We start from the raw sequence: 23,926 nt of genomic DNA on the forward strand, positions 1-23,926 counted from the left end.
ACCATGTTTTTGATTGGATATAGCAGCTGGTGCCCTCACCACATTTCATCATCATCAGCTAAAAACAAGCAGCTATGGGTACAGTGAGCACAGGAACACTGGATCATTGAGGAGTGGAAAAAGTTTGGCTGCTCTGATGAATGCCAAATTCAGTTGTTCCGTACTTAAGGCCATTGCGACAGCAGCAGCATGAATCAGTGGACTCATTTATCAGGTGTTGACATTTCAGTGTGGTGGTAGAAGGATGATGGTGTGGGGAATGTTTTCATGGCACATGCTAGATCCTGTGTTGATACTAGTGAATCAAAGTTTGAATGTGACAGCTTATTTGAATGTTGTTGCTGACTAAGTGCATCCTTTCATGCTCCCAGTTTATCCATTCCAAATTTATCCAGATTTACTTAAAGCAATTAACCAAGTCATATGACAGTGCATGTCATATGAATCATTTGGGAATGGTTCCAGAAGCATGAAGTTTACTCTACCATACTTCATTTGCACCCCTGCTCGATTACCATCTTGCCAGTGGGTCTCTCATAACATCAATACTATAAGTAAAATCAATATAGTATTCAATTATAATTTGAGAAGAAAATCTGTTTCAACTTTCAAAATCTGTTAAAGAAAAAAGAAAATCTGTTTCAACTTACATAAATAATTGAGCTACAATTACATATAAAATTATTTTTTTATTAATAACTTTTTATATTGCATTAAGAGTATATGAAATTGTTTTAAATTTTTCCTTTTTTGAATAATTTTAATTATGTAGGTGGCAGGTAGGTGACTGGGATAACTGTTCTCGTCCTTGTGAAGGAGGAATACAGTATCGACATGTGTATTGTCAACAAGTGGTAACCAATGGAGGAATGGTGTTAGTTCCTGATTCAAAGTGTTTGGAAGATCAAAGAGATCCAAAACCACAGTATGTTCGTTCCTGCAACAGCAATATTTCTTGCCCCTTCTGGTTTGCTGGCAACTGGACAACTGTAATTTTTTTCCCCCTAGTTTTGATACAATGTCTCATGGTTCATTTTATTGAAATTAAAAAATAATCAGTTTTTTAAATTTTGATCAATGTGCTGAAGTTGCATTAAGGAAATTCTTTTAGCCTTTTATGAGTAATTTAACTTCTACTTTTTTTTGGCAACAACTGATCTTTCTTGCAGATTATTATTATTATTATTATTATTAACCATATGGTGCTAGGAAGCCTGAGGCTTATGCTGCATCAGCCAAAAAAAAATTTCTGAATTACCCTGAGAGAGAGAGTCGGAAGTAGAAGGGGAATCACCAAGAAAGAGAAGAATGATGATATATTATTTTGCCTAGAAATCGGAATGTCACTAAAGATAAGCATAGGAGCAGAAGAATCCTTTGTATAAGACAAGACAGAGTTTTAGAAGGGTTGAAATCAACTAAGTTGTCTTAGTGTGCCAAGCCCATACTCACCAGATGTGATGAGCTCTTGGGGTGAAAAAAAAAATTCCTAAACACTAGCCTTCTTCTGTGATATCACATAGTTAATGTTGTTATTTTACATACATGAACATATTTATGTTAGTCAGTGTGTAGTGAAAACTATGGCACTGTCAACAAAAGAATAAGCCAAAGTAGCACTTCAGTCAAAAATTTGAAATAGGCACATATTATATATGGTCCTCATTCCCACCACAGACACCACTTTATTGTTCTTCTGTAATTTGTTTTTGTGCTGATTCTCTTTTTGCATTGCATTTTTTACGGGGTGTATCATTTTCACTAGAGAAAGGAGTAAAATCCCTTTACAATGAAGGCTGTGTGAATGAAAATTTCATTATAACAAAAGCATTAGATTCTGGCTGAATTCTATTATTATAGTACTTTATAAGTCTTGTTTTAATTAAAGTGAGACAAAAAAGTTTTCAGTGATATTCAATTACAATTAAATTTCTATATTGTGAAATAATTCATGGAACCCTGATAAGCTCAATATAATGCAATTTTACTGTATTACATAGAAAAATGGGATCAAAGGATGATGTCAGCAGTTATAGATCTGTAAGCCTCACATTTTTTCCAGGCAAAATAATGGTGTCAGTGGTTAAAGAAGTACTGCAGGATCATTTTATATGAAAATCACAGTATGGATTTGTTAAGGGAGATTCTGTCTGACCAATCTGTGTAACTACTGTGACACAGTAACAAAGGAACTGGATACAAACAATAATTTTGGCATCATATGTTTAGATTTCAGTAAGGCTTTTGATGCTATTCCACATGAAAGACTACTGTACAAAGTGGAGCAATGTGGCACTTGTCTCTAATGCCAGCATTACTGCTCTGGATAAAGGGATGGTTGAGTAGCAGACGACAGCTGGTGATTATAAATGGACATTGCCTCTCCTTGGACTAATGTTATTAGTGGAGTCTGTCAGGGTTCAGTGCCCCCCATTGTTTATAGTATTAATGATATTGATGAAGGCGTATTGAGTTTATCTAAGTTTACAGATGATAAGAAAGGTTGGGGAGGGTAATTAATGACAAGGATATCAAGGAATACTACTGTACTAAGTCCCAGATAAATTAGGCATATAGGCTGAGAAGTGACATTTGAGGTTAAATGTTGACACGTGCAAGGTATATGGCAACAGATTTCAGAATTACCTGAATCAGCCATGAAGCTGTCTGAGCAGTGCAGACAGGTTGCACAGACAGCTTTTGGGTTTTTTCCAATAATATACAGGAACTGTGCAATTTTCCAATAATATACAGCCAGCAGGGACAAGGAACTGATTATACCATTGTATAATGCAATAGTCTCGTGACATCTTGAGTAATGCATACAGGTTTGGAACCCTCATTTTAAGAAGGTCTCTTAGAATGGGTGCAGAGAAGAGCAACTGGATTAGTCAAGAAAACAAAGGGGTACTTTTACCATAAAAGACTTTGGTTCTGAAAATTGCACCACTTCAAAACTAGGCACTCGCGAGGAAACCAGATAGAAGTGTTTAAGACTTTAAAAGGACCGAGAAAACTTATTGTTGATGGTGTTTTCTAACTCTTTACCAGACAATGCACACATTGGGACATAAACTTAAATTGACAAAGAATGGCAATAGATGCATGAAAATAATATACTTTCAGAGCCAGGGAGTAATTGATTGTTGGAATAGACTGCCAAGTGGTATTATGAGAGTGGGTAGTTTGAATAAATTTAAGGAAGAATTAGTCTATATATATATATATATATATATAGACAAATAGTTGGCAAAAATAAGATATGAAAAAGCAACAAATAGTTGGCAGAATAAGACTACATTGCAGTGTTTTTCACAATTTCAGTGTCTTCATCAGAGATCATCCACCGAAATTATGAGAAAGACGGCAATGTTCTTGCTTCTGCAAAGTTCCTTACAGAAGCATGAAGCCTTCGCCTGCCTAGCCTTCTTTGTGACTTGATTACAGACTAGTTTATATCTTCCATAGGCTTCTGTGTCACCTGATACTTTATATGCATCCCATACATTTTTCTTCTCTGCCACAAGCCTCATTAGTTCATCTGACATCCATTTAAGCATAAACCTTGGACAGTATTCCTTAGTAGCCTCCAAAATTAAATCCCTGTAGGCTTCTCGTTTAGAATTCAACAATGGTAACATCATCAGTTGATCCCACTGTACAGAATTTAAAAACTGTCTGAGACCCCAATAGTCACGTTTACGAAAGCAAAAGCCCTTCCCTTTAGCCTTGATGGTAGTTACATCTTTAAGTAATTCCCACATCAGCACATTGTGATCACTGTCACCCAGTGGTTCCTTTATCTGCAAATTCTTAATGAATGAAGAATCACTGCTGATAATCAGATCAAGAGTATTACTCCTTCTGGTTGCCTCTCAAACATGTTGCTGTAGAAAACAGTCATCCAATAAATCCACAAAAGTCTTGCTAGTGTGTGAGTGACCAAACCACAAGTTCCAGTCAATATCTGGAAAGTTAAAATCCCCCATTACAAGACATTCTGAATAACTGGCCCACTCTATTTCTCTGCACAATTGCTCATTATACACATCAGATTCATTAGGCCTATAAAACATACCTACTCTCATTTTTCCTTTCCCAGTGCTTATGTCACACCAAACAGACTCAACATTGCATTGTCCACCAACATCAATTGGATGCATTTCCTTAGATTTTATGTGTTTCTTAACTAACAGCATAATCCCTCCTCCCTTCCTGTTCTGTCTATCCTTTCTGTACACATTGTACTCCTAAAATTCCAATTCTGCACTGCTTATGTCTGTGTGACATCACATCACTAATATCCCAACAATATCTGCCTTTGATGTCTTGGCTAGTAGTTCAAGCTCATCAAATTTATTAACTATACAACTAGCATTTGTGTACATGCAATTATACATGCACCTGTTTCTACTCTTAGTTACCCTAACACAGCCCATGTATTTACTTGTTCCGCTATTACTCCCAGTAGGATACGGTATCTGGATATGGTATTCCATTGCCTTGCTTTCCAGACTGCTGCTCATTCTAATAGAAGCAGTGCAAAAGTCACTTTTGCCTCTGCTTGCGGCCACTGTTAACCTTTTAGTTACTGTGTATCCCCCTCCCCAAGCTAGCAGTTTTCTGACCCACCTGACACTGCCTCGATAGCATCAGCAAATATTCTGTATTTATGGGTCGTGCTGTTTTTATAATTATGATCTATTATATAATATCAAAATTGTTCTTGAATTTTTGTTTGTTCATGATATTGATCTTGAGTTCTGCATTTATAAAGATAAATTAAATATCATTTCAAAACTCTCAACCAGGAATGAAGTTTATGTTATTAACAGAGTTTAATGAGTTAATTTTCAGATATAACATTAAGTATTTATGCATTTTCATAAATGATTAATTGATTTTGTAAATCAAGATATTATGAGCACATTGACAACAGAAGAATCAGTAGTTGAATCCATCCATTCATTAATAATTCATTGGCTAAAAGAAAAGTCTAAACCTCCCCTGTAATTTGAATTTATGGTACCTTCTTCTGAAATCATTTATAACAGTGAAAATTTTACCCTGGTTCACTTTACTTTCACCTCTCAGAGCTGTATACAGCTCAGTCAAATCTCTTTTAATATATCTAGTTTCCATGCTTTGCAGCCCACATATTCAAAGTCAAGATTAGCAAAAGAGCATCCATCATCATATGGACACCATTTTACCAAGCTCACCAGGCACGTTGCCCGTCTTTTGGACCCTTTCAAGAGGTTTTGATGTCTTTTTTAGGTGCTGTCTCTGCATCTGGATACTGTTTGTTTTTTGTTTGATTTGGTAGTTGTTGGCGCATCGGCTTCTGTGGCCATATTGCACCTCCCAAGGTTTTTGCAGTACTTTGATCCAAGCCCGAGGCGGGAATCGAACCCGCGACCTTTTGGGTTGCCGGGCAGGTACTTTACCCACTCGGCTAGCCTGGTCGGCCTGGATACTGTATTCCAAGTATGGTCTCACACACTTATACAGTGGTATTGTGGCCCCCTATCTCTACAAGTAAATGTTCGATCAATCATTGATTGGGACTTCCTTGCTGCCTGTGTACAGGAGGCAAGGGTTCAATCTTACTAAGTGTGTAAGTTATATTGGGGGTTACTATTCTTCAAGTATAATAGAACATTTCATTTTGCTGCCTTAAAAGATAGCTGCTACTTTTTCTGATTATCTCTGAAGTGTATCAGAGTTGCCCCAAAGAAGCTGTGCTGGGTGCTGATCATTAACTACTTGGCTGATCTCTATATCATGTGTAAATTTTGTCATAATGCCCTCTATCCCTTCATTGATGTCATTTAAGAAAATCAGAAATGAGTGGTTTCAGTACTGATCCTTGAAGAAGCACACTTTATGTTAGTACAGTCTGAAGAATAACTGTTAATTCCAACCCTCTGCTTCCTCCCCTGCAGACCATGTAAGCATTTTCCTTGTAATTCCCTCATGTTCCAAATTATACAGTAATCTCTCACGTGAAACTGAATCAGTTGCTTTGCTGAAATCTAGGTAAACAATGTTGAAATTATTTCCTGTATCCAGCTCATGAGTGACTCAATCAAAGTAGCCAACTGTATTGGTTAAACGTGATGTTCTCTTCACAAAATCATGCTGTATTTCCTTCAGAATTCCAATTGTGTCTATAAATGATCCTGTAATCTTTAGCATTGCCTGCATGATTTTTCCCTACCACTGAAGTCAGACTGACTGGTTGGTAGTTAACCACTTTACTCTTAGAACTATCTTTATATATTGATGATACATTGGCAATTTTAATGCCCAAGGGAATAACTTCTGAGTATAGGATGACTTGCATGGAATGCATATAAATTATCAGGTGACACAGAAGCCTATGGTCGATATAAGCTAGTCTGTAATCAAGTCACAAAAGAGGTTAGGCAAGCAAAGGCAGATTACGAGAAATCTTTGGCAAAGGATGCTAAGAAAACATCAAGGACTTCTTTACTTATATAAACTCTAGAAGGAAGGGGATGAATCAGATTGGTTCACTTGATATCGATGCTTTGACTGTTGATAATCCTGCTCAGATAGCTGACAAACTGAATGAGTATTTTGCATTTACATTCACATATGAGGAATTCTCTAGGGAAGTGGAGGACAGAAACTTATTAAACTCTAACATGGAGCTTAATCACTTTGTAATAACTGGGAGCAAAGTGGATGAGAAATTGTTGAAGTTAAACATTAGCATTAGTAGAGGCATATGATGCAAGAAAGCAAGCTTATTCAGCATCAGCCAAAAAAAAAAAAAAAAAAAAAAAACAACCACTACTCCCATTTCACCCCTCCGTTCGTTCGAAATACCTGTCCAGCTGAGCCTTAAATTTGTTTAGGCTATCAACTTCAACAACAAGCAATGGGAGTCTATTCCACAAACCAACTGCCCGCTGGCTAAAGGCAAATTTCCGCACGTCTATCCGACATCCGTCCTTCCTCAATTGGAATTTATGCCCTCTCAGGTGATTATTCTGAGCAAGAGGAAGAATCCCATCGGCATTGAGCATGCTCAAGCCATTCAAAGCCTTATACACCTCTATCAGATCACCTCGCTGATGCCTAGTCTCCAGGCTCTGTAATTTGCAAAACTTAAGCCTTTCTTCGTAAGAGCAACCCTTTGTTCCATTCACTAATCTTGTTGCCCTTCTCTGTACTCGTTCCAGCAGCTCTACATCCTTCTTGAAATGAGGCCTCCAGACCTGTATACAGTACTCAAGGTGTGGCCTGACCAATGCCTTATATAAGGGAATAATCACATCCCTGTCCCTGCTAGAAAAATTCCTGTATATCATTGACAAGACACCATGAGCTACTCTTGCAGCTCGTCTGCACTGCTCAGAGAACTTCATATCTGCCTGCACAATTACCCCCAGGTCCTTTTCATTCTCTACCACTGTCAGCGTAGTACCACAGAGTTGATACGTTGATCTGGGGTTACTGTTTCCCATATGTAGTACTTTACATTTGTCAATGTTAAACTTCATTTGCCACCTCTCAGCCCATCTGCTCAACCTTTCCAGATCCTGTTGCAGCAGCATAGTATCAGTAGTGTCCTTAACAACCCTGCCAACCTTGGTATCGTCTGCAAACTTGGACATTAAGCCTGATACACCATCATCAATATCATTTATAAATACAGAAAACAACAATGGACCCAACACTGAACCCTGAGGAACTCCACTAATAACATTAGTCCACGTTGAGCAGTGTCCATTGATTACCACTCTCTGTCTTCTGCCACTCAACCGTCCCTTTATCCATAGCAGCAATTTGCCTCCAATGACACACACTGCTCCAATTTGTGCAGCAGTCTTCCATGCGCAACAGTATCAAAAGCCTTTCTATGATCCAAATATATAATATCAAAGTTATTCCCTGCATCCAGTTCTTTTGTGACTACATCATAGTATCCAATCAAACTGGTCAGACAAGACCTGCCCTTAACAAAACCATGCTGTGTCTGAGCTATAACTGAATTCTTGTCCAGATGATTCTGCAGTGCTTCTTTAACCAGTGCCTCCATTAATTTTCCTGGAACCGAAGTTAAACTAACAGGTCTATAATTACTTGTGTCAGCCTTTGATCCTCCTTTGTGAATTGGGGTTACATTCGCACATCTCCAGTCCATGGAGATGTGCGAATATCCCCTGAGTCCAAAGAAGCTCTCATAATTATGGCTATTGGTTTGCTTACTTCCTTTGCTGCCTCCATTAATATAACTGGATAGATCCCATCCACCCCGGGTGTCTTTTTTATGTTTATCCTCAACAATTTCTCCTCCACTTTCCTCTCATTTATTAGAAAATCATCTAGCTCACTGGCAATGTTTACTTAACCTACGACATTCCCCTTCCTGAATAACTCCTCATGTGTGAATGTAGATGCAAAATACTCGTTTAGATTGTTAGCCACCTGAGCTGGATCCTCAACTGTTGAACCATCAACATCCAGTGGACCAATCTGATTCTTCCCTTTCCTTCTTGAGTTTAAATAGGTAAAGAACTCTTTTCTGTTTTTCTTTGCATCCTTTGCCAAGGATTTCTCATAATCTGCCTTTGTCTGCCTAATCTCCTTTGTGACTTGGTTACAGACCAACTTATATCTATCATAGGCTTCCATGTCACCCATTAATTTGTATGTATCCCATGCATTTTTCTTCTCTGCCATATGTCTCATTAGTTCATCTGACAACCATTTAGGCCTGAACCTTGAACAATATTTCTTGGTTGGTATGTAAAACCTGGTAGCTTCCAAGATTAGTTCCTTGAATGCTTCCCATTTTGAATTTGCTGTTGGTAACATCATCAGTTGGTCCCACTGTATAGAATTTAAATACTGTCTCAGACCATCATAGTCGCCTTTACGAAAGCAAAAACCCTTCCCTTTACCTCTGATGGTAGTTACCTCCTTGAGTAAATCCCACTTCAGCACACTGTGATCACTGCCACCCAGTGGTTCCTTTATCTGCAGATTCCTAATGCATGAAGAATCACTACTGATAATCAGATCAAGAGTATTACTCCCTCTAGTTGCCTCCCGAACATGCTGGTGTAGAAAACAATCATCCAATAAATCCACAAAAGCCTTGCTAGTGTGTGAGTGACCAACCCACAAATTCCAGTCAATATCTGGGAAATTAAAATCTCCCATTATAAGACTCTCTGATTTACTGGCCCATTCTATTTCCCTGTACAGTATCTTATTATACTCATCAGAGTCATTAGGCCTATAGCACACTCCTACTCTCGATTTTGATTTACCTATGCTTATGTCACACCAAACTGACTCGACACTGCCCTGTCCATCAATGTCGACTGGCTTCACTTCCTTGGATTTTATGTGTTTTTTAACTAATAGCATAACCCCTCCTCCCCTCCTGTCCTGTCTATCCTTTCTATACACATTGTACTCCCCAAATTCCAGTTCTGCATTCCTTATATCTGTGTGACACTACGTCTCTGATATCCCAACAATATCTGCCTTTGATGTTTTGAGCAATACCTCAAATTCATCAAATTTATTTACTGAACTCCTAGCATTGGTGTACACGCAAGTATACATGCACCTGTTTCTATTCTTAGCTACCCTAACACAACCCATGTGTTTACTTGTACCGCAATGACTTCCAGCAGTCTCTGAGATATCCTGCATCTTGTTTTTCAGGCTTCTGCTCATTCCAATAGAAGCAGTGCAAGAATCTCTTTCACCTCTGCCAGTGGCTACTGTTAATCCATTAGTCTTTGTCTCCCCCCAAGCTAGTAGTTTTCCGACCCACCTAACACTGCCTCGATAGCATCAGCAAATATTCTTGCACTCTTTCTATTTAAGTGTATCCCATCCCTGTAGAAGCAATCTCTCCTGTTAACAAGTACATTCCAGGCTGAAAAAAATTCTACCCCTTGAGCCTTGCACAATCTTTCCAGGGCCGAATTGATCGACAAGGCTCTCATCATATACTCCCTCCTATCGTGTCTGGGCAGAATTGCAGACACTTTCAAATTCAACCCTACTTCACGGCTTTTTTTTCAACAGTGACCTGTACTTGTTAAGCAATTCCGCTGGTCTACTACTCTTAATATCATTAGTGCCAACGTGTACAACTATATCACCTTTTGTGCCCTTAAGAAAGGAAGTCTTGCCTGACCAGTTTGATTGGATAGTATGATGTGCTCACAAAGGAACTGGATGCAAAAAATAATTTTGATATCATATACAGTCAGTTCTGCTATGTGTTCCTAAAAATCTCTGTTATGGTATTAAAAACAACAGGGATTATGGGAAAAATAGGGATAGGGCAGAGCACCCAAAAAAAAGTGTTCACTCTGTTAAGTAAAACAATATACAAGTTAGAAACCCAATAAAATTACTAACACAGGTTTAAACATCTTAAATTTCTAATAAATAAATAAATAAATATTACAGTAAATTTAGCATTTAACTTGATAAGATATGAAGTTTGCTTGATTGATATTTCTGTTCGCTGACATTTTCTTTTTTTTTTTGTATTGTAAAATTTAAAACAGTAAAAAGATAAGCAATCAATAACGACAAACACGGGATGCACAAATTGCACAAGTGAGACAAGTTTACAAAGCTTAAAAAAGAGGAATGAAGAGAAGATTCTGAAAATTTATTTATGTTTTTTTATATGATTGAAGATATCATGGAAGGGGAAACACATTTCACCGTAATAACGTAAAAACCCACAGAATTCCAGCTATTGGTATTCTCACAAATGCAGTAAGATTGAGTTTACTACCCTTTTATAATTAGATTGCACTAACTGAAACGCCCAGTAAACCAAGAACTGCAGATTGTTTTTATTGTTTTACAGTAGTCAACTCCAGAAATGTGGTCTTCTGCTCGTGCTATCACGCCTCACAATATTTCTGTTCAAACAGAAAAATGTGAGCTCCTCAAAACATGAGTCGGCCTACAATATCACAGTGAATGACACTGTGATATTGTAGGAACACTACAATGAATACAGTGAATGACCATAGTGTGTCTCCGACCAATACAACTGTAGTAAATGGGAAATATAGCTCTCACAAGTTTGATGTTTGACATTATTTAAGCTTCGTAACATTGTATGTATTGCTGCACAGGTCGCTACTTTCAGTTTGGTGCCAGGTTTTGCATTCACCCGGTGTACTCGCAGGCAAAATCGGACATCAGCCAACCTGAAAATCGTGTTATACTCGCATTGTTCCCTAATATATCAGTCGCATTGGAGCAAATTTGTGTAGCGAAAATGCAAGTTAAATCAGAATTGACTGTACTTGGATTTCAGAAAAGTTTTTGAGGGGAACAAAGGGATCCACTTACCAAGAAAGGCTTAAGTTTTGCACATTTCAGTATCTGTAGACTAGGCACCTGCGAGTGATCTGATTGAGGTTTATAAGGCTTCGATGAATGGGTTGAGCAGGCTCAATTCTGATGGGATTCTTCCTCTTGCTCAGATTACGAACCTGAGGAGGAGGCATAAATTCAAATTGAGGAAAGACAGTTGTAGAATAGATGTGCGGAAATTTGCCTCTAGCCAGCGGGTAGTTGATTGCTGGAACAAACTTCAAAATTCAAAGAGGAACTGGACAAATTTTTGAATTGATGTGTGGAATTGGGTTTTTTTTTGGTGGATGCCAAATAAGCTTGCTTTCTTGCATCATGTGCCTCTACTTTTACTACTACCAAAACCTCAATGGTTTGGTGCACTCTCTTGCCAGCTCCCTCAGAATTACTGGGTATATACCATCAACTCCAGGAGACTTACTCAGTTTTAGGCTTGAAAGTTTTTCTAATAAATAGTCTGAAATTTCTGTATTGCTAATATCATGCTTTCCAGATACACTTGTACACAGTTTCTCCTCCTCACCACGAAGGGTCATCTTTCTTCTGTAAATATTGATGCAAAGTACTTGGTTCAATTGATCTGCAACATCAGCAGAGTTATCTATAACTTTCCCACTTCCATCATATAAGGATTTGATTTACTCTTTTCTTCTTAGTATTCACATATGAGAAAAACTATTTCCCCATTCTTTGCTCTCTTAGCCAGTGATTTCTCACAATTTGCCTTGCTAACCTAACCCTTTCTGTGCTACTATTACAGATAAATTTGTAACTGTTATAGGCTTTAGTACTTTTTTATCACTCTGTAACTTTTCTATCCCATCTTTTCTAATCTATTAAACTGGCAAGATCATTATTTATCCACCTTGGAATCTACCGTGTGCTGTATTTTCTCAATGGTATTATACCCTTGCAAGATTTCTGTGACTGTAGCTTTCATGTTATACTATTTTAATGTATTCATATATAATTCTGATGTATTTACGTTCTGTAAGTAGCCTTTCGAGTTGATAAAGTCCATATATCACCTGAAGTTGTCATAATCTCCTTTCCTGAAATTGAAACCCATTCCTTTGCCTTTAACAACTGCTACCTCTCTCCTCATCATTCAATTTAGAACTCATTAGTATTAGCATTAGTTGAGGCATATGATGCAAGAAAGCAAGCTTATACAGGATCAGTCAAAAAAAAAAAAAAACAAACCCTTCCCTCTTCCCATTTCATCCATTCGGTCACTCCAAATGTTTGTCTAGTTCAGCCTTAAATTTATTTAGGCTATCAACTTCCACAACAACAACAGATGGAAGTCTGTTCTCCCTGATGACTCCTTGGTAATGGTGCCTTACTGTCAGACCTATAATGTTGCTTGGTTCATGGGAGATGATCAGATCTAGAATATTTTTTCCCTAAGACTTTCCTTAACTTGCTGATACAAATAATAAACATCTTGTTGATTTAAAAATTTTGCTGTCCATGGTGAGTTCCCTTCCCTCTTGCTCCAATCAACTAAGGGAAAATTGAAATCACCCATAATAAAACATTGCTTGCCCATTCCATTTGCATGTAAAGGCTCTCCGTAATCTTCACAATCTTCTGATCTGCAGGTTACTCCTACTCTAATATGCCTTTGCTTCCAGTTCACACCACACAGATTTTGTACTAGCGTGCCTGACTTCTGAGTGTCAGACAGCTTTTGTTGCACTCAGGCTGCTTTAGATAAAAAGTACTCCTATCTTCCCTATATTTCCTAAATACATACCATACAATAGTAAAACTCATTATCATAGCTATATTTCTGGGTGGCACTACCTGTCTGTTACCCTATTATGTCATAATTAGTTGTTGAAACCACCAGTTTGAATTCACTTGTTCTATCCATTCTACTGACATTACTTTATATGCAGTTTAGACTTAATGTTCTTCTGTTGTTTAAATCTTTGAAGTTATTTAAGCAAAGGAGGTTAGGCAGGCGAAGGCAGATTACGAGAAATCCTTGGCAAAAGATGCTAAGAAAAACAGCAAGGATTTCTTTACTTATATAAACTCTAAAAGGAAGGGGATGAATCTGATTGGTCCACTTGACATTGATGGTTTGATTGTTGATGATCCTGCTCAGATAGCAAACAAACTGAATGAGTATTTTGCATCTACATTCACACATGAGGAATTATTAAGGTTTGAAAATGGCAGAGGGTTATCAAATTGTAGCAGGATACTTAATGATTTTGTAATAACTGAGAGCAAAGTGGAGGAGAAATTGTTGAAGTTAAACATAAGAAAATCACATGGGGTGGATGGGATCTATCCAGTTATATTAAAGGAGGCGGCAAAGCAACTAAGCAAACCTTTAGCCATAATTATGAGAGCATCCTTGGACTCAGGGGAGGTTCCCACGGACTGGAGATGTGTAAATGTATCCCCAATTCACAAAGGGGATCGAAGGGTGACACGAGTAATTACAGACCAGTTAGTTTAACTTCTGTTCCGGGTAAAATAATGGAGTCACTGGTTAAAGATGCATTGCAGGATCATTTAGACAAGACTGCAGCAATAATTCAGACACAGCATGGGTTTGTTAAGGGAAAGTCTTGTTTGACAAATTTGATAGGATATTATGATGTGGTTACAAAGGAACTGGATGCAAAAAATAATTTTGATATCATATATTTGGATTTAGCCAGCGGGTGGTTGGTTGGTGGAACAGACTTCCATCCCTTGTGGTGGGGGTTGATAGCCTAAATAAGTTTAAGGCTCAGCTGGACAGGTATTTTGAATGAACAGAGGGGTGAAGTGGAAGTGGTTTTTTTTTTTTTTTGGCTGATGCTGCATAAGCTTGCTTTCTTGCATCAAATGCCTCTACTAATGCTAATGCTAATGCTAATTTCAGGAAAGCTTTTGACACTGCACATGGAAGACTATTGTACAAATTGGAGCAGAATGGCATTAAGGGTAAGTTGTTACAATGGATAAAAGGATGGTTAAGTGGGAGAAGACAGAGGGTGGTAATCAATGAGTGCTTCTCTTCATGGACTAATGTTATTAGTGGAGTCCCACAGGGTTCGGTGTTGGGTCCACTGTTGTTTTGTATATTTATCAATGATATTGATGAAGGTATATATCAGGCTTAATGTCAAAGTTTGCAGATGATACAAAGGTTGGCAGGGTTGTTAATGACAGTAATGGCAGTATGCTACTGCAACAGGATCTAGATAATTTGGGCAGTTGAGTTAAGAAGTGGCAGCTGAAGTTTAACCTTGACAAATGCAAAGTACTGCATATGGGTAGAAGTAACCCCAGAGAAACGTACCAACTGTGTGGTCCTACACTTAAGGTGGTAGAAAATGAAAAAGACCTGGGAGTAATTGTGCAGTCAGATATGAATTTTTCTGAGCAGTGCAGACAGGCTGCCAGTGCAGGTCATGGGATTTTGTCAATGATATATAGGAATTTTGCTGGCAGGGAAAAGGAGGTGATTGTCCCTCTGTATAAGGCAATGGTCAGGCCACACCTTGAGTACTGCATACCTTGAGTCTGGAGGCCTCATTTTAGGAAGGATGTAGATTTACTTGAGCATGTACAGAGAAGGGCAACAAGATTGGTGAGGGGAATGAAGGGATCCTCTTACCAAGAGAGGCTTAAATTCTGCAAATTGCAGTGGCTGGAGACTAGGCACCTGCGCGCTGATCTGATTGAGGTGTATGAGGCCTTGAATGGGTTGAGCCAGCTGAATTTGATGGGATCCTTCGACTTGTTCAGATTACGAACCTAAGGGGGCATAAATTCAAATTAAGAAAAGACAGATGTAGAATAGATGTGCGGAAATTTGCCTTTAGCCAGCAGGTGGTTATTTGCTGGAACAAACTTCCATCTGTCGTGGAAGTTGATAGGTTAAATAAATTTAAGGAGGAACTGGACAGGCATTTGGAGGGAATGGTGTGATTTTTTTTTTTTTGGCTGATGCTGCATAAGCTCATACACTTGCTTTCCTGCATCACATGCCACTAGTACTACTACTACTATCATGAGCTTCTTACTTTGAAACATCACTATCCTCCAAACATCTTGCCAATATTGGCTGTTGTGACAAGAAAGAAAAATTCTTCAGATGGGTGTGAGTGTTATTTTGATCCATATCATCAAATAAAAGCATCTCCTTATTACCCTTATCAACTTCTCCCTCAACTAGCAGTTTCCCTGAACCATTCCTTAATGATAATGCAAAAAGCCCTTGCACCACCTTTTTTGAAATGTATCCCGTCCCATCTCTACAAAATAAATTCCTCCTACCTACAAATGCAAACCATACTGATAAATATTCTCCACCCACACAAAATAAGCTTTGCAGAGTCCCTCATGTCTTGATTTAACCCACAAGGCTTTCAGCATATAGTGCCTCCTATCATATAGTCCCTCCTATCACATACACATTCTGAATTAATTTGCTTGTTTTCAGCATGGTTTTATATTTTTCCAACCTTATTACCCTTATCAACTCCTCCCCCAACTAGCAGTTTCCCTGAACCGTTCCTTAATGATATCATGTGTGCTTACATTAGGCCCCACATGAATAATGTGATTTCTTTAACCACTTTAAAATCTGTTAGTAACATCGTTAGTTGTTACTCCTGGGAGACACACACACCCTGGTTATAGTCTGCCTATTCTTATTACAAAAAAAGGTTATCCATTTTCTTGACATTTTAGTTCTAATGGAACTTCCATTAGAATTAAATTGAACAGAGGAGTTTCCTTTTTATTATTCTTTTCTGGGGGTGCAAAACAGTGGTGCATTGCTTGGCAGATTACTAGAATATTGAGTCCTTGATGAGCTTCCAATTGCCTTTTTTTGTCTAGTGCAAGCAACTGTTTCTCCAGTGACTGAAATTCTTTTAGCAATGCACCAAGTTTTAATTTGAGATTGGCACATTCCTTACGTCAGGAATGAAGAAAAGGAGTCATGAGCTATGATGAGCTTCCAATTGCCCTTTTGTCTAGTGCAAGCACCTGTTTCTTCAGTGACTGAAATTCTTTTAGCAGTGCACCAAGTTTTAATTTGAGATTGGCACATTCCTTACGTCAGCAATGAAGAAAAGGAGTCGTGAGCTTTCAGCAACTAGATCGACCCTTGAATATATGCCACAAGCAATGAAAGTAATGAAGAAGTTGTGACATGCACACAAATTGCCTATGGCCATTTTTCTCCAGGTCATGAGCCTCTGGCGAGGTACTCATCACATCAGTGTTGACATTGTAACAGCCATTGTTAAATTTACAGAGTTTGTTTTTATTACTTTGGGTATATTGTGATTAAGCTAATATAAGCATTTTCCCCCCTAACTATTCATAGATTCTTTTTACTGAAAAATTGATATAAATAAAAAAGCATGCTGGTGGGAAGGGAACTACTGAATGTTAAAGTGGACCTTATTTTTGTCCTTTATGATACTCATATCTTTAATTTGGTAATAAAAATCCATGTGCAAGGCAATAATTTAAATCTACCCCCAGCAGTATGCAAGGTTAGGTTTACTTGTCTTTGTTATTCTTATTACGTATGCCCATAGAGGCAGATTAAGGTCGGTTGAGGCCCCGGACACAGAAGAAAATATTGGGCCCCTTAAAAAAAACAGGAGAGAGACAGGGAAAATAAAAATACGTGTTAACCATTTTTTTAAATAAATAAAAAATATTATGTACTATTAATGTTTTATTTCCAATAAAATTTGAATATAATATATGTATAATATAATTAATAATAGTAGGCGCCTCCGTAGCCAGGTGGGAAGGAGCAGCAGTGCGTAGCACAAGCTTCTTGATTTGACCGGGGTTCGAGCCCGTCACCACCAAATACGGAAGATGCGGAAAGGTCATGGAATGACCACCGCATTTCCCGGAGCAATATGGCCTTAGTTGCTAATGCTTCTAAAAACCAAACAAACAAACATTAATAATAGCATAATAATAATCACAAAGTGTTGAACTAATAGTTGAACATATGTAGAAGTATAATTATAATTAATGATAGTATACGTATAATAGGAGTAACAATCAGAAATTTGAACAAAAAAATCATAGAATTTTACTTGAAATTAAAATTACAAATGTGAAAATATTTAAATAAATTTTTTTCTTGCTTTTCATTTTGCAAACTTATTAACTATCTCATCACAATCAATAATTTTAAGTAAATCGCTCTCTATATATAAAATAGCCATATTATTTAGTCTTTCCTCTGAAATTGAATTTCTTAGATAATTTTTTACTCTTTTTAGACAAGAAAATCAGTGTTCCCCCGATGCATTTGAAATTGGCATGGTTAACAAAATTTTCAAAATTTTGAATTTTGAAAATTTCTAAACTTTTTAATAATGACGCACCTTTAACAATTGTGCAGTCAATAGATTGTAAAGATTTACTTGTTACATTTATTGTTAGCAAAATTTTATTCCATAGGACTATCATTACAGCAGTTTCATAATCATTCATTTCTTTAAGTAATGATTTTGCTTCAATAACAACAATTTTATTTTTCTTTTATGGAATTGCATATCTCATCTAATGCCTCTTTTATATTTTTGTAGCCACATTTTAATGCTAAAACTGCATCAGCCCTGGCAGACCACCTTGTATCTGACAATTTCTTTAATGTATAAGAACCTTTATCCAATTTATTGCATAACATGTTCCATCGAAACATTGATGCAGAGAAAAAAAACAAACAAATTTTGCATGAATAAAAAATATCTGGAAGCATTACTACAACTCTCTGCAGCAGCATAACCAACTAAATTAAGTGAATGACTGGAGCACGGAACAAATGTTGCTGATGGAGCATGTTGTCTTATTCTTGTTTGCAGACCATTGTACTTGCCCGACATATTTGCTGCATTGTCGTACGATTGTCCACGGCAATATTTTATATCTATTGGCAAATTTTGCAAGGTAGATAAAACTGTCTCTTCTAGATACTCTGCATCATGTCTTTCTATAGGGAAGAACTTTAAAAATCTTTCTTTGACATCCCCATTTGCTGATAAATAGCACACTACAAAAGTAAGTTGATCCACATGCACAACATCGGGTGTAGAATCTAAAATAATACTATAATATTTTGCGCATTTTATTTCCTCCACAATGTGTGCCATAAGATAATCGGCAATTATTTGCAAAAGTTCATCACACGTCTGATGCGATAAGAAATTTACATGTCCGCTACCTTGATTTCCATACTTTTGTAAGTGCAACTTTAAAAAATCATCATATTTGCTCAGATACTCTAAACTAGTCAAATAATTGCCTTTTCTCGAAGATGTTGCACTCTCATTATGGCCTCTAAAAGCAATGCCCATACTTGCGAGGAATTTTATTGTGGATACAATTCTTCGCAGAATCTCTCTCCAATAATTTTCCTTTTTGCAATGTAATTTGCAGATTTTGAATATCAATGCAATTTAACCTAGAGGAGAGCTTGTATAACGTACACATTGAAGCAATGTGCTTTTTTGACATTTCATGCTTGGACAAAGTTATTCCAATATTTTTCAAATTTTGGAACCCTGTAGTCAACTTAGACTTTGAGCCCGAAAACATTTTGCATGGGTAACAATAAATTGATTTGGATGCTTCGGAAAAAATTAGCCACATCCTTTGTTCTTTTTCACCATTCGAAATTTTTCTGTAAAAATGGTCTTTACACAAGCCTCTGTAGTAAATGCGATCACCGTGTTTATAGACCGATTTAAGTTAGTTATGTCACCTATATTTTTTGGTTTAATTTGAAATTAGAAATTCAACCATTTCATTAGATAAAATGTTAGGCCAGAGAACAATATCTTTTAGTGTAACTTCGAATGGAATATTTTCTGTTTGTGTTTCAATATTTTCTAAACGACTTTCTTCTATATTTTTTTCTACTGGTTTTTCACCTGGTTGACTGTTGACTGGTTCTTCATCTTCTTCATCATTGTTGCTTCCTCTATACCTTGGTTTTCAACTTCAACTAACTCTTTTTGTTGACTGATGGAAGCTCCCTGTTCTTCATCTTCATTGTTGCTCGAATTATGATGGCCTGAATGGCCAGGGCCAGTTATAAATTTGTCCAATGCTCCTTTCTGTTGGTTGGCAACTTGCTTGCATCTTTTTTTAATTTGTCTCAGCCCCTGATAGATGTTGTTTCATTTTTCTAGCTACCATTGGTAGCCTACCAATGAAATGAAAAATATAGAATTTAATAGTCTGAATGATTAGAATACTAGAGAAGAGATTTTTCGTTATAGTGCAATAAATTAATGATTAATTAAAATTCAAAAATTATTCATAAACTATGAAAATCCAGGCGCTGATGTAACAACAGGAATTAATTTTATCTTAATATAATTTAAACAATATACGATATACGCTTATTTGCATATATTGTAAGTCTGCACTGCAGGAGAACCTTTGTAAGTACAAAGTAGCAAATATGATTCTATTGCTCCGATGAGCAGTAGCGCAGCTGCGTGGGACCTGTGCAGCGTAGTATGTGTATAGTATGCAGCATAGTAATGAAATAATGAAAATAAGCAAATATAAACATACTATCAGGTTTTGCTGCCGATTGTAAACTTGCACTAATTAAAATTGCACATATGAAACCAAACTTGGTGTCATTAGAAAAAAGTGTAAAGTTGGGATTTTGCGGGGGCCCTTCAGAAGTCGGGGCCCAGGGCGCACACCCGTTGCGCCCGCCATTAAACCCGCCTCTGAACTCTCTTGACTCATGCAATGTAGAGAAACCCAAGGCAAAATATATCCATGCCAGATTTCATGAATTTTACTGTTAGATATAAATATAGCATTCAGAAATTACATCAGACTGATAATAACATTATTTTTATTTTTAAATTACAATTTTAACTTCCTTCCCCTCTGTTACTAGTGTGATAAGATGTGTGGAGATGGTTATCAGACTAGAAAAGTTGAATGCCACAGAAATACTGGTGGAAAAGATGTAGAAATCCTTGATGACTCATTTTGTGAAGCAGCCACTCGTCCATTAGATTTACAGCCTTGCATATTAATGCCTTGTCAAGGAGTGGAGTGGATAGTCTCTGACTGGAGTGGGGTGAGTTAATAATATTACTTTAATATCTAAACAGTTTAGAATTTTCAATTAGCACTTTACTGTTTTCTCATAAAATAATACATTTTATAGTGCTAAACAAGAATATGACCTTAATTTTGCTATCTCATTTGGTTTTTAAGAAAACTAAAGTTTTTTTTTTTTTTACTAGTTTATTGTTAACCAATCATTTAGTGAGCTTTAACAAATTTTGATGGCTTAAAATTGTTGAGTCCTGATTTCTGCTTGTGTATCCCTCTCATCCTTCCTCACCTGTAATCTGTAATCTGTTTGTTTGGACTCTGCTTGTCTTCATTCCATTTTTCTCTGGAAGAAATTTGCTCTGAAATCTTTCCCCATATTCATCACTGATATTACTCAAGTTTTGTGGTGGGGAGAGGAGGTGAAATTAAGGTGGGAATATAGAAAATGAAATTTTAAAACTTATGTTACAGCCTAGTTCCTTGGAGCTTGTTGGTCAACAAGCTTCCCATAGTTTGATTTTCTGAAAAGTTATGGCATTCTGAAAAGTTATGGAAAGAAAAACATCTAAGGAATGTCCCCAAGTTCCTTGGGAACATTCTTTGATGTTTTTTTTTGTAGAGAAAAAAAAAAAAAGGTAGGAAAGGGAAAGAAGGGGTTTCACTCGGAAATCCGGATGCGTGACTACCCATCCTCGTTAGTAGAGGTCCTAGATTGGGGGAGGGGGGGGGGGGAGAATTATGTTCTGTTTTAATCTAGGACCTCTACTAATGGGGATGGGTAGTCACGCACCCGGATTTCCGAGTGAAACCCCTTTCTTTCCCTTTCCTACCTTTTTTTTTTTTTTTCCCTCCTGAAAAGAAATCTATAATTTCCAAATTCGCAAACTATAAGTATAACGTGGTGAGGCGGGAAATTTTTCCCCTCCACCCTACTTCACCCTTTTTCGACTACTCGAACCCCCCCCCCCCCACGCTTTTGAAATATGGCAATGGAACGTGCCCAGGCTATAAAAGACAGCCTCGACACGTATTCACCCTCCTTTGAAGATGGTATTAACAAAAAGCCCCCATCAGGCTTCAGGACATCATCTCCCTTTATACCTAAAATTACTCCCCATGCAAGGATTTAGGACAAAAACTGGATTTTTTCCTTTGTCCTCCTTCCATATAATTGCAATTTCAACACCCTCTGAATATCTCACGCCAATGCAGCTGTTCCTGAAGAAAATCTCAGGTAAGAGTATTCCAAATTCCCTTAAATTCCCTTAAATTTGCCTTAACATAAAATATATAATATCCCTAAAATTTAATATTCCTTTAAAATTTCCAAAAATAGCCTATACTACCCTTTTCAAAAAAAATCCACAAAGTTTATTTTAAATCCACAATGAGATGGCAGATCCTCTACAAGGAAAAATTACAATAAATTATTAGCATTTGTCTGATTTTCCGAAAATTAGCAGGTCTCGACTACTCAAGTTGTCTGTCCAACTGTTTAATAAAGTTTCGAGACTTTAGGTCCTCCACATATTTTTTTACTCTATGTCATATATCAAGGCTGCAGAAAGTGAGATAACCTGCCATAGAGAAAAAGTGTATTATAGGAACTCCCCGACGTACATAATACTTGACTTTACGTAAGTTTTTGCTGACTGATCCAAACTGAAAAAAATATGGAAACGTATTTTGCATCTGTAGGGATAAATGGAGGTATCAGAAAAAAATTATAATGTGAACCCAATAACATATTGTTTTTTTTTTTGTAATTCGTTCCAAATCCTTGGAAGTTGAAAATTTCACTAGATTAGTAAGCTATTTATTTCTCTAAAAGGTCATATTTATAATGGAAATTGCACTACCCTTTCATCGTTATCATATAGAACAAGCTTATCTGCGAAAAGATCTAAACCTCCCAAGCACTCCTAGTTCATTTCACAAATATATGTGGTCTCAGTTCTAATCTCAGTGATGTCCATTTCCACTTACAGTCTGCCAAACCCTATGTATTTCTTCTGACAGAATCTCAGTTATCAGTGGATTCAGCCTCTGCTCATCTCAGTTGCACAAATTGTTTGCTGTATGATTCCTTTCGCCTGAATGGTGGTACTTGTGCATATGTCCATTCCTATATTCCCTGTCAGAGACTTGGAAATTTGGACTTTCCTCTTTGCGATCTTCTCTGGCTTAAAATCTCTCTACCTCATTCTGTCAAATCCACCTGTTGTCGCTACCGTTCTCCCAACTCCACTAATCACTTGGAACTCTTTGACTTTCTCTCTTTGCAACTTGACTTTTTCCAGTCCAACTTTCCTAACAGCGAGGTATTTTTCCTTAATATTTTAATGTTCACAACTCCAACTGGCTTCTGTTTTCTAGCCACACCGACCCAGCTGCTCGAGATGCTGAGGCTTTTGTAATTACTAAGGACCTCGCACAGATTGTTCATTTACCTACCAAAATACTGGACAATCCTAACAATACAGCCAACACTTGATCTATTCCTCACAAACAACCCTTCAAAGTGAGTGGTCCTTTAGGCATCTCAAATCACAACTTGGTGATTGTTTCTTCTCTAACGGAGCCTTTATTTCATGGCTATTCTCAACCTTGTGTTGTTTGGCATTACAAGAATGCAAAATGGGATGACCTGTGAGATTTCTTTTCTTCTTTTCTTTGGTCTAATTACTGTTTCAAAACTTCTGATGTCAACGTTTGCTCAGATCGTGTAAGTGAAATTATTCTTTTAGGAATGGAATCCTTTATTCCACACTCCACTTTAAAATCTCATCCTTTATCTAAACTCTGGTGTTCCAATAAATGTGCTAAGGCTGTTCAAGAGAAGAATGTTGCATATTGTAATTGGAATGTTTCCAATTCTTCAGGTTCATTTTCTGCCAAAACCAAAGCTCACAACAATTGTAAAGCAGTCATTAATCAGTCCAATATAGATTTTGAACAGGCTAAGAGTAGAAAACTTGCTTCATGCCCTAATGGTAGCCGAGCATTCTGGTGTCTTGCCAAAGCTATTGGCCGCAACTTTTGCCCATCTCTGCTCCCACCTCTGTCAAAACCAGATGGTTCTATTGTCACTTCAGCCAAGATTAAGCTGACCTGGTAGCATCCCATTTTTCTTCCAACTCATGTGTTAATGATCTTGGTAAAACACCTCCCGCCATTCACAACACACTCCATTTAATCCTGTGGTCTTCCGTCAAAAGGATATGAGAAGGATTTTAATGAATTTTGATGCTAAGAAAGCTCCAGGCCCTGATGTTATTTCTCCACTTGTTGTCAGAACCTATGCTCCTGAACTTACTCCTGTTCTTTGCCAACTATTTTCACTTTCTTATTCCAAAGGTGTTTTTCCTTCTGCTTGGAAATTTGCTCATATCCAGCCAGTTCCTAAAAAGGATGACAAATCCCTCCCATCCAATTATCATCC

General features: G+C 37.3%; 1 protein-coding gene across 1 annotated transcript in view; it reads left to right on the plus strand.

The window, feature by feature from the left end:
- LOC150084650 (papilin-like) overlaps positions 1–23,926 on the plus strand; it is a 967,274-nt gene that overhangs the window by 390,036 nt on the left and 553,312 nt on the right. Inside the window, exons 12-13 of the mRNA XM_090376529.1 lie at positions 773–989; positions 20,318–20,503. Of these exons, the coding sequence (XP_090232655.1) occupies positions 773–989; positions 20,318–20,503 (403 nt within the window). The remainder of the gene's footprint in view (positions 1–772; positions 990–20,317; positions 20,504–23,926) is intronic.

Source organism: Mastigoproctus giganteus, chromosome 6 (assembly GCF_048544385.1).
Source record: "Mastigoproctus giganteus isolate SK-2022 chromosome 6, ASM4854438v1, whole genome shotgun sequence".
NCBI classification, from domain to species: domain Eukaryota; kingdom Metazoa; phylum Arthropoda; class Arachnida; order Uropygi; family Thelyphonidae; genus Mastigoproctus; species Mastigoproctus giganteus.